Source organism: Impatiens glandulifera, chromosome 1 (assembly GCF_907164915.1).
Source record: "Impatiens glandulifera chromosome 1, dImpGla2.1, whole genome shotgun sequence".
In the NCBI taxonomy this organism is placed as follows: domain Eukaryota; kingdom Viridiplantae; phylum Streptophyta; class Magnoliopsida; order Ericales; family Balsaminaceae; genus Impatiens; species Impatiens glandulifera.
Window position 1 is genome coordinate 119,010,144 of NC_061862.1, and position 12,083 is coordinate 119,022,226.

General features: G+C 29.7%; 1 protein-coding gene across 2 annotated transcripts; it reads left to right on the plus strand.

The window, feature by feature from the left end:
- Positions 1-2,544: 2,544 nt before the first annotated feature.
- On the plus strand, positions 2,545-7,143 carry LOC124919658 (probable serine/threonine-protein kinase WNK9). 2 transcript variants are annotated; one of them, XM_047459960.1, is made up of 7 exons: positions 2,545-3,011; positions 3,102-3,139; positions 3,366-3,593; positions 3,692-3,912; positions 3,994-4,151; positions 4,898-5,348; positions 6,033-7,143. In XM_047459960.1, the coding sequence occupies exons 1-7, from the start codon at positions 2,937-2,939 to the stop codon at positions 6,917-6,919; spliced, it is 2,058 nt and encodes a 685-aa protein (XP_047315916.1). In that variant the 5' UTR covers positions 2,545-2,936; the 3' UTR covers positions 6,920-7,143. The 2 variants fall into 2 exon arrangements, with proteins under 2 accessions (XP_047315916.1, XP_047315917.1); XM_047459961.1 differs by lacking the exon at positions 2,545-3,011 and having other exon boundaries at positions 3,103-3,194.
- Positions 7,144-12,083: the final 4,940 nt, after the last annotated feature.

A 12,083-nucleotide genomic window follows, 5' to 3' on the forward strand; every position in this document is an offset into this window, starting at 1 on the left:
TCCTAAGTTCATTTTAATTTACTCAACATTATATTTATAAAATTTATTAATTCTTGTATTGTTAAAGTTATTATATATTTAATTTATTAATTAGAGAATTAAATGAAAAAATATGTTTTATTTGTTCCTCTCATTTATAAGAAGATTCGTACATTACTTTCTAACTAAATTTTATGTATTTGATATATTGTAGCTCCAAGGTACTATGGAGGACGTTAACTAAAAATATATTGCTTCTAATTTTCTTGATATTTATTTTTGATTATGTGTCATTCTTCTGCGAAATTAACCAAACTTATAGTTGTGTCGAGTTTTCTCCATAGATCAATTGTGAATGAGCAACTTCCAAAAAGATGGGTAGTTGTCTTCATTTTTGTTGTGCAAATGACACATTATAAATTAGATATAGTCATAAACTTGCTTATTTTATCTTTTGCTATGGGACTCCTATTGTATGTAAATTAAATGATAAAGCGGTATCTTGATGTTTTTAAAAAACATAGAATATTATATCAATTAGGGACGAATCTATGTTAGGAAAGTCCACCTGCAAAATATATTTTTTAGGATAAAAAATAGACATAATCTCTGAATTTTATAAAAGAATTTCAATTTAATTCATTTATTCTATAATTCATAATAAAAATTGAGCAAAACTTAACATTATTCACTTATTTTATTTATAATTTTTTAAATTTTAAGTCTATTACAAAAAATATTCTAAATCCACCCAAATTCTAAAAATGTCTAATCCTCATAACCATGCACAACCCAGCTCTCCGGGAATTGTAAACGATTTTAGTAACACTATCATTGTGTAGAAAATCTATCTATAATATTTTAGAGAAACTATATTTAAATAGATTAGAATATTTTTAAACCTCAAGTTAAAATATGTTAAACAATTTACAAATTAGGAACGTACATGAATTTTTTTTTTTTAAATTAGTATTTTATCATAATTATCATTTCAATCGGCAACTAATTTTTGAAAATTGTCAAAATAATACTCAAAATAATTTTTATTTTTATTTAATATAAAAAAATTGATTGAATTAAATAAAAAATAAATAAATACAAATTGATGTAAAAGATAATTTTTTTTAGCACTTGTTATTAAATAATGTTTTTTTGGAAAACAGCATAATATAATTTTATTTAAAAAAATTCGAAAAGAGGAAAATAAGTTTCAAGAAACAAAGCTAAATAGACTATATTTTTTTTGAAAACACCAATTGTATTTCAAACAATTGAATTACAGAAAAACAAATAATTAAATTACAAACAAGTCATCAAACAAAAACTATTTGAATATTCATTTTCTTGTAATAATTTTTTTTGTCATCAGAAACAATATCATTCCAAACATTTTCTTTTGTTCTCTCATTCGTGTTATGAATTCTTGTATTTCTTTCTCTCTAGGTATTGTAGATCAGGGCTCCAAAGAAGCATTTGAAAACATTCGCGTAAAAGCTATTGTCTTTAGTATTTTTCTTTAGAAGCTATATGATTTCGTTCCATGTACTTGAAAAGTTAGTGATATTCATGTTCTGAGCAAAATTGATCATTTCGCCCATAGTTTTTTTTACAAGCTCTATGATGTCGTTTCATGTATTTGGAAAGTTAGTGATATTAATGTTTTGAGATAAATTTATCCACAACTTGAATACAAACGCGTTACCCCAAACTGGTGGTCAATGATTTCCTCTTTTACTACGCAGATTGGACAATTGACGTATGGAATATTCATATATACTTTTTATTATGTCTCTTGTCGCCAATATTTTCCTAAATATCAACCAAATGATGAATTGGTGTAAATGTATAACCTTTGAAGACCATACTACTTTATGTCAATCGACCACCACCTCATTTATTTTAATGATCTCCCATGATTTTTCTACCACGAACATTCCATTCATAACAGTATCACAACTCTTTGTATCAGTGTTTCCATTGATTTACATATTATTGATCAGATTCAGAATCTTGACTCCTTTTGGAATACTTCTTAGAATAAAACTGTATATTTCTTCTTGAATATCTTTGTCTAAGTACAATAGATAATTTCTTTTAATTCTAATTCTGATAGATTGAAATTCCTCTAAAGAATTATAAGATTATTTTCTAGCCATGTATCGTGTCAGAATAATATTCCATTTTTATTATCGATTCTGAACTTCATCATTTGAGATATGTCTCTCATTTGGTTCTTACGATCTTTTTAAGGATTATGTCATTTCATTTTTATTTCATTTTAGAACTTTTATTTATTTTTAATAAAATAAAACAAAAATTCACCTACAAACATTATGATTATTGCCATCTATAGATCCATTAATAATTCATGAAATAATTAAATAATAACTTATAAAAGTCTTATAATAATTCACTACTGTTTATTTTTATTTTAGCTGATAATTGATTCGTGGTAAAATGACTTCTGATAATTGAAGTAATAGTCATGTAAAGGTTTAGGCCCTTTTTATTCCATCGTTTAGGATTGTTTTTCTTTAAAGTAAACTCTCTTTCTCTATTTTCAGCTTTGTTTGGCACGTTCTAATGTGAGGTGGATTCTCTCTCTCTAAAATATGGTCTGGGTAATGAATCTTTCAACCCAGCTCTTCTGCCATTAAAGAAAGATCAGTTCTCGTGTAACTCCAACCCACCTTTCTTATAATAAAAATAAAATAAAAAAATTAAGAAGAGAGAGACAGCTCTTTCATATGCCCTCAATGATTTGATGAATCCTTTTATCATTTCTCTCTCTACTTTTCAAGAGTTCAGAAAAAATGATCCATGATTTTTCGTGAGGTGATGATAGATCGTGTGTATTTGCATTCAGCAAAAACGAGAGAAAGAAACGCATAAACAGCTAGCTTTCCAGAGAAGAAATCAAAATACACACCATTTTCAGCCTGCAACTTTTGAAGGAAATGAATGGTCTTTCGCATCTTGAACCAGATTATTCAGATTTCGTTGAAGTAGACCCTACAGGAAGATATGGCAGAGTAAACAAAACTCATTCTTTCTCTGTATATCTAGATTGATGATTTTTTTTTCTGTGTGTTTGATGATGTATCGTTTTTGTTCGTGTGCAGTACGATGAAATCCTTGGCAAAGGAGCTTCAAAGATAGTGTAATGGACCCACTTCAGATTTCTTAAAGTTGTTCTTTATGTGTCTTCATTTAAGGTTTCCTGCAAATGGGTTTTGTTTAATTTCGGAAAATCCCTATTTTTTTTCATTTTCAGATTCCTTCCAGAAATGGGAATATCTTTGTTCATTTTTTCTAAGAACATTTCATCAATCTCTTTTTTAATTGGCCTTCTTCCATTTCTGAATCTTTCTCTTATTTATATATAGTTACAGAGCATTTGACGAGTACGAAGGGATTGAAGTAGCTTGGAATCAGGTTAAGCTTTACGATTTCCTACAAAGCCCTGAAGACCTTGAAAGGCTTTACTGTGAGATTCATCTTCTCAAAACACTGAAGCATCCAAACATAATGAAATTCTACACTTCCTGGGTTGATACAGCTAACAGGAACATCAATTTCGTTACTGAGATGTTCACTTCAGGAACCCTAAAACAGTAAAAGTCCAATTCTTGATTTTTCTCTATTAATTGTCCACCATTTGAGTTATTTTGATTTTCCTAATCTGGGTTGATTTTCAAATTCAAATTGGTAGGTATAGACAAAAGCACAAGAGAGTTAATATAAGAGCGGTGAAGAATTGGTGCAGGCAGATCTTGAATGGTCTTCTTTATCTTCATATCCATGATCCTCCTGTAATCCATAGAGATCTCAAGTGTGATAATATCTTCATCAATGGCAACCATGGAGAAGTCAAAATTGGGGATCTTGGACTCGCAGCAATTCTCAGAAAATCTCATGCTGCTCATTGTGTTGGTATAAATATATGTTTACTTTTAATTAATCTCTTGTTATTTTGGTCAATTATGTTATTTGATTTCTTCCATTGAACTATAGGGACACCGGAATTCATGGCTCCTGAAGTATATGCCGAAGAATATAACGAACTTGTCGACATTTATTCTTTCGGAATGTGCATTTTGGAGATGGTGACATTTGAATATCCTTATAGTGAATGCAATCATCCTGTTCAAATCTACAAAAAAGTTGTATCAGTAAGTTCTTCCTTCATTTTTTCCCACTAAATGAATTTTTCTTCCCACTAAATGAAATTTTTTTCCCACTAAATGAAAAAGAATAGGAAATGGGGAAAAGGAACTTATAGTCTTGGCAGATCCACTCAACTCAAACAACAGGGCTTTGTTCGATTTTGGGCATCGTTCAATCTAGAGTTATTTTGATTTGATTGGATTAGGTTATTTTTAAAAACCTTGTTTGTTATAAGCAGACAATAGAGGTCTAAAGATATAATGAACAGAACTTTTTTTAGAAATAGAAAATATTTTGGTTAATGATGTGATTGACTGTGAATATATATTTGGATGATGGGTGTTTGAGATTAAACCCAAATAGTTATTTGGATAACCAAATTATTTGAAAATAATCTAATTGGGTGTAGATGGCTGGAAATTGGGTTATTTGGATAGAAAGAACCTTATGAGTAATATATAATTTATTTTATTTTTCTAAAGAAAGAAAATATTTTGATTGATGATTTGATTAATGATTTGATAGAATAATGAGTTATTTAAAAGAGAAAATACTTTTTTTCTTTTAAAAATCCATGTGTTTTGAAAAAGCCCTTCCTCAAACAAACTCTAAGCTTAATACAACAATACTCATTCCCATTCTTCTCTTACCTTTATAGGTTTCTCAATCATGTCACATTAAGGTATCTTATTCACCTTCAAGCGTTGCTCTTGTTTTTCTGATTTGGTTTGTAATTGTGTTATGTTTGAAGGGTAAAAAGCCCGATGCTTTGTATAAGGTGAAGGATCCGGAGGTTAGGGAATTCGTGGAGAAATGCCTAGCAACAGTGGCATTGAGGATGTCGGCTAGAGAGCTTCTAAACGACCCTTTTCTGCAATCTGACGATCCAGAGTCCAATTTGAGTCAACTCATCGTAACGGATTATTCGGATTCTCTTTCGAGGCAACCGTATCTAGAATTGGATTATGAAGGTAATACTTTTACCAATCATAGCTCTTTTAATGGATTATCGAATGAGTTTATTTCCGAAGCACAAAATGGATGGGGTTTTAGCGAGATCGAGCAAAGTGGGATTGATCTATTTGAGCACAATGAGGAGGATGAACATGACGAACACTCGGCTGAAGTTGACATAAGCATTAAAGGGAAGAGGACTGAAGATGGAACTATCTTCTTGAGACTCCGGATTACAGACGAAGAAGGTAAGAAAAAATGAACATATAAGTTTGGTTTCTAAACATGACATTCAAATAAGACACTTCACAGGGAAAAAAATGTGTTTTCAAATAAATTTATTGACAAGTTCTCATCTAGATCTGAAGGTTTTCATGACATTCAAATAAGGCTTCTTAATATGTGTTTAAATAAGTTTGGTTTCTAAACATGACATTCAAATAAGATACTTCACAGTAAAAAAGTGTTTTCAAATAAATTTATTAACAGATTCTCATCTAGATCGGGAATACAGATCCAAAAAGGTTTTCATGCCATTCAAATAAGACTTTACAGATCCAAAAAGGTTTTCATGCTATTCAAATAAGACTTTCTTAATATGTGTTCAAATAAGACACTTCACAGAAAAAAAGTGTTCGTTCTCATCTAGATCGGAATACAGATTCAAAAAGGTTTTCAAATGGACCCAATTAAAAATACTTGATGGGTCTATCTGGATCTAGCTGAGAAACGAATACATGTCTGAATATGTGTTTAAATAAGTTTTGTTTTCAAATATGATATCACTTAATTATACATCCACATTAGATACTTCACAGAAAATTATGTTTCCAGGGTTCTCATCTAGATTGAAATCCTGATCCAGAAACTCTAGGTTTTCTTTGTTTATTTCTCTGAAGTTTAAGAATTAAAAGGTTGGTGTTTGTTTGCAGGGCATATTCGTAATATTTATTTCCCGTTTGACATCGAAATGGATACGGCTTTGAGTGTAGCAACTGAAATGGTTGCAGAATTGGATATAATGGACCAAGACGTGACTAAAATAGCCGATATGATAGATGGGGAAATAGCTTCTTTAGTACCCGAATGGAAATCCGGTTTAGGAATTGAAGAAACTCCTCGGTTTTCAAACTTAAACTTTTGCGAGAACTGCGTGTCAAACCACACATCTACGGGTTCCTTCTTGAACTTCCTCACGAACACTCCGGCCAACAAGAATTTGCAAATCACTGGATGTTTAGGAAATGGTTGTGCCGCCACTCATGGTCGGTTTGAACAAATTACCTATCAAGTCGATGGGCACGAGAATTGTAACTCGGAGAGCTTAAATAACTCGGAGGGCTTAAGTAACTCGACTTTTACCATGCCCGAAAATGAATCTCGATACCCCAAAATATGGGATCGTCACGAAAGCTTCAAGTGTATTACAATGGGATCGGAAGAGAGACATTCTGACGATTATCTCGAAGAGTGGATCCATCAAAATCCAGTGGGGAGAAATTTGATCAAAACCCGCACTAGAATTCGTTCGTTTTCTTGCGACTTATCTCATGATAATGAGGACAAAACGAGGTTAGAACCGATGCAACTGAATAACCGAGGATTGAGAGTGATACAGAAATGTCCCAAGCCTCGGCCTTCGGAAACTAAACAGATTCCCGAGAAACTATCGAATTTGAACGGAAAATTTACTTCTTCAATTGGATCTCGGAGTTTGAAAGAAATGTCGGGTGCAAAGAAGGGCATTTCTTGTGGTTCTCTTCTTCCGAATACTCATCACAGGACAACATCTTTGCCAGTTGCTACATTTGACATGTGATCGGTGGATTCCAAACATGGCTTTCAATTTTGCTTGCTTTTTTAGAACCTTGAAGCCAGCAGCATCTTTAAACATGTGAGAAAATATGAACACATTGGTGATCATCATTGTAGAGATAGAGAGATACTTTATTTAAGGGATTTCAGGGTTCTTTGAATTTGAGTTCATGTACATTGATTGACATTAAAATTATAATAATAATTCTCATTTTTATTTTAGATGAAGAGTATACAAACTGCATATAAGAGTATATACTAAATAGTTTTGATATTGTGCTACCCCTTTCAAAATGTCTTTGGTAGCTGATATTTTGGCCGATGATTCCAAAGAAAGCATCTTGGAGGAGCTGGCATAATTTTAGTGATTGATTGATAGTTTGTCTCTAAGCCTGGTTTGGATAAGAATTTTGAAAAAAACTTGGGTTATTTAATAATTAATGATTGGCTATAATTTAATGATAAGGATGTTAAAATATTTTTGAATAAAAAGATTTAAAAAATATTAATATATAAGTATAAAATAAAATATAATTTAAAATATAAAGTATTTTAATATTTTAATTAATGAATTAAGTTAGGTAAAGTAAGAAAAAGATAATCAAAATATTATTTTTTGAATTTGATTATTAAAAACCAGATATGAGAATTAGGATTTGTGTTGATCTCCTTGACAACAAAGGAATTTAAGTCTTTACAAAGAGTTGTAGATAAGATATCAGTTCATATTCCTTTTATTTTATGGAGAAATATGAGTTGGAGAGAATGTATAAGACTTTCCAATATAAAGTTAGGCTTGTAAGGATTCTCACGAGTTTCAATGCCCTTGGTGGATATGGGTCACCTATAGGTATTTTTTTTAATCTTATTGAGGATATATTACCTATTTTTATTTGAACATCACAAGAGATTCTTAGCCCAACTACAAGATTAAGAGCGTCTTCAGCCATCCTGCCACTAAATTTTTGAATAGTCGGTTTTTTTTTTCTCCAGGTGACATACTTAGGATTCATGATCTTACATTTGTTGTCACGAGTCTTAATCAACTCCTCTGTCCATTTTTTGTTTTCTTAAATTTTGTGTTGTATCTTGTTATCAGTATTTTGTATAAAACTCATTTATTAGGATTCAGCTTGATCACCTGTTAAGAATTTTTCTACCTAATAAATGTCATATTCATTCCGAAAAGATGTTTTAATACTTATATTAAGTCTCAATATAAAGAAAACGGAAAACTTCTCATAGTGGTGGTAGGCTCTTATGTGAATTACTCTTAAAGAAGAATGTATTATTTTATGAAAATCATTTTCAAATAATAATCTAGTCCCAATTATGAGTAGGACGATCAGTGTAATAATTCACTTGATTAGCGACATTTGTAACTCAATTAAAAAGGATTTGTTATTGAATTTCATCTCTAGCTCAAATAAAAAAGTCTTACTATTCATTTGTTAGTGGCTACAACAAAAAATAAAATAAAATTTGTATTATATATAGATAAGGAGAAAAAACATAGGTTGAATTGTATTGATTGAACAAAATAAATAATGATAATAATCTATTCATCTATATAGTTATTTGTAAATATTAAACTATTTTTAGTAATCAAGTTCTAGTTAAATCAATTTATAATCTAACCTTGAATAAATGAGTTTAAATGTCTTGTAAATGTCACACTAGTTAAAGCGTGTATCAATCAATCCACTTGGCATGTTCTTTATTTTATATTTATATTAATCATGATCATTGACATAGATGGGACGGAATTATTTGAATAATCTAGAGTGAGAAAATAAGTTGATTGATGGGAGATGATTTTAAGAAAGTATTTGAGTTAGTTTAATAATCTTATTATCCAGTAAAAATAATATAAATTAAATAATTTAATCATAATGTGTACGAATTAACAGATTTTATATTAATTTTTTTAAATTTTAATTAAGAATCTAAATAAGTATGAGCTCTTGTATCTCACCATTAATTAGATCCTAAATTTAATTATAAATAAGCTAATCAAATTATGTTTATTTTGTTTATTAATAACAATGATTTTATGCATAATAATTTTATATATGTCCTATTCATTAGTCATAATAATTATGGAAGACAATGTTTATATATGTGACAATTACCGCTACAGTCAAATATGCTTTCATGAGTGATTTAAAATAATTTCACCCTCTGATTTTCAGATATAGTGAATTGATGATTTTTTTTTTTTTCAAATCACTAAGTTTGAGTGAGTATTTATCAAATTGAAAATTTCACATATATATCAATATCATCTACCATAGTCACTTATTTAATTCAAATTATACCAAATCAAATTCCAACCATTCACATTTGTGACATTGACTTAAGATATATGGATGTCTCTTTACTTTAAAGATTTCAAATCCAAATGAGTCGCCATACACTTTGGGCAAATATTGTGGGTTCAACTTGACTAGCTAGTCTATAATACTAATTTGATAACAAGTTATCATTCAACTTATTTGTTACTCATGTATTGATGGGATTATGATCTAAAATATATATGAAAAAGGAGTAAGGCACATATGACTCTTTTTTTTATTACAATGAAAGAATAATTAACAAATTAGTACACTTATAAATAAAAGAGAGTTATGATATGAGATTATAATCTTGGATGAGTTTGATTCCACATAAATGTCCCTTTATTCAATGTTGTAACAACATAACTTAAATATTAGAACCCTATCGTTTTGTATGCTATTGCTATTGTTATCAACACCCTTACCCACCACTTTTTAAAAACCAAGGTCCTTGTAGTAATTTTTCCATCTTTTATTCCATTCCAATTGATGATGTTGAAATAATGGGATTTGCTTTGTGTGGAAATGATTTGTGAGGCTTGCTTTAAAGACTTGAAGTCAATAATCATACATCATCAATCATCTTGTGAGTTGAAAAGATGAAGCATGGAACTGGCCCATGAAAGATGGCAAATTTAGGATTAGTCAATTTTACTTATTCATATATAGTATAAGAATGATGGAGATTTTGATTGCGATGGAGACCATATATTCTTAAATGTGCTCTACTTTATCAAAGATAGCACCTCATTTATTAAGCCACTATCTATCTATTCTTTGAAACTTAAAACTTAAAAGAAAACAAACTGTGAAGATTCACGCTTTATTTGACCAAAATAAAATAGTAATAAAGTAAAATGTGAATGAGTTATTAATTATAAGTTAAATTAAAACATATATACAAAACAACTGAAATGAAAGGCTAGAATAAACATAAAGAAAACCGAAAGAAATACACGAGGTCTGGAGAGAACAAATGATCTCCACTTCCCCTTCTTTGTAGTTGATTGCACTCTGAATTTTATAGGTTTTTATTTTTCTCTTGAATCTTGTAAGTTTTTGCAAATTTTATTTAACAAAAAATAATAACTTGAATAAATAATGAATTGTATGATCATAATATTTTAGAAACAAACTACTTTCCAATATTGTTTACAAGTTATATGTATATAATTAAGGTATAAGTGGTAAAAAGTATTAAGAGATATATAAGTTATAAGTTATTCATTTTTTGTTGAAAAAAAAATGGGCAACATTCAAGTTGAGCAAAAAAAAAGGGGTTTTTAAACCGAGTCAATTTTTAAACTAATCTTATTTGACATTCAACTTCCCAAATTAACCTAGTTTTTTTATTTATTCCCAAATTAACTTATTTTATTATTCAAACTTAGTTTTATTTATTTATTTTTATTTATATTTAAATTTATTATTATTATTATATATATATAAATTATTATTTTTATTAAAATATTTAAATTATTATTTTTATAAATTTAATTATTTATATTTTGATATATATTTAATTTATTATTTTTATAAGTTTGATTATTTATATTTTAATCTATATTTACTTTTAATTATTATTTTATATAACATTTTATTTTTATTTTAAAAAGTTTAATTTAATATTATATAAATGAGAATTGTTTAAATATAATAACACAAACATTATAAAAAAAACACGATAGTTCAATTTGTCACCAAATAAAGTAGAAAATAAGAGATTAAGCATTCGAAAAATAATAATAAAAACATAAGTCAAATATATTTATCAACGAACAAAACTAACATAAAATATAGTGTTAACAATTTTAGATATACTCAAAAAAATCAATATTGGACATTCTCAATAGCACATGACTAGAGAAATATGATAATTTTATTCCCAATGAAATTTTGAGAAAGAAGAAAAATTAACGAAGTCAAAGTCAACCTATTTAAAATGTGATGAATAGTTTATGAAAGACCATAATTTGTGAAAGGTGTGACCAAAAAGGTTATACAAAATGTAGTTTGTTAGGATCGGGGACGCCATTGGAGGACCGGGTTGCTTTCCGGTTTCGGGTAAGGGTGGCCGCTTACACAACACACAACTCTTTGGTGATAGTCCGGTTAAAGACTAAAACCTTTCTCAGCACTGCACAACCTGTCACAGACTCTTGAACCGGGTTCAAGGGCGGAAATGTCTGTTTCAGGTTGAAGCAACGAATGCGACTTTTAGATGATGTTTTAGAAGGAGTAGGTTTAATGGAGGTGAGTGACCGGTTTTAGAAGTATGATTAGTTTGCGGTTTACGTTAAGAAAGCAGGAAATGAAAGTTAATGAAAGAGCACGAGACAAGGGATTTGTTTATGGATGTTCGGAGCAAACCCTCCTACGTCACCCATTCTTCTCAGGTTATGAGAAGGATCTCTACTAACTCTTTAGAGTTACAATTACACTTCCGGTCGAGCCCAACTTCGCTACTCGCCGGTTACACCAAGCTCACACTTTGATGTAATACAACAACTCAACACAATAACACACAAATGGCTTCCGGTTTTAGGCAAACCGGTTTTAGAATATAAGACTTTATCTCTCTAGAATTTAATGCTTTTACAACTCATTAACTATTTCTGAATTTCTTCGAACTGCTTTTTGCTTCTGCATTGAATGAAGACGATCCGTCTTCCTTTTATAGCTGAAAGTAGCTAACGGCTACTTTCTTCTCTCTCTTCTGGATTGGTTGATCGTCATCACGCCTGTTTGCAGAAAGGTTGCTTGCACGCTTCAACTTCCTCAACACCTGACATTCATGCAGGTGACTCTGAGCATATGATGACATAGCCGGTT

Excerpts from the sequence above, each read along its gene's own strand:
- LOC124919658 (XM_047459960.1), top strand. The coding sequence starts at position 2,937 with ATGAATGGTCTTTCGCATCTTGAACCAGATTATTCAGATTTCGTTGAA. Across the intron at positions 3,594-3,691 it reads ACTTCAGGAACCCTAAAACA|GTATAGACAAAAGCACAAGA; the intron begins GTAAAAGTCCAA and ends TCAAATTGGTAG. Across the intron at positions 3,913-3,993 it reads TCATGCTGCTCATTGTGTTG|GGACACCGGAATTCATGGCT; the intron begins GTATAAATATAT and ends ATTGAACTATAG.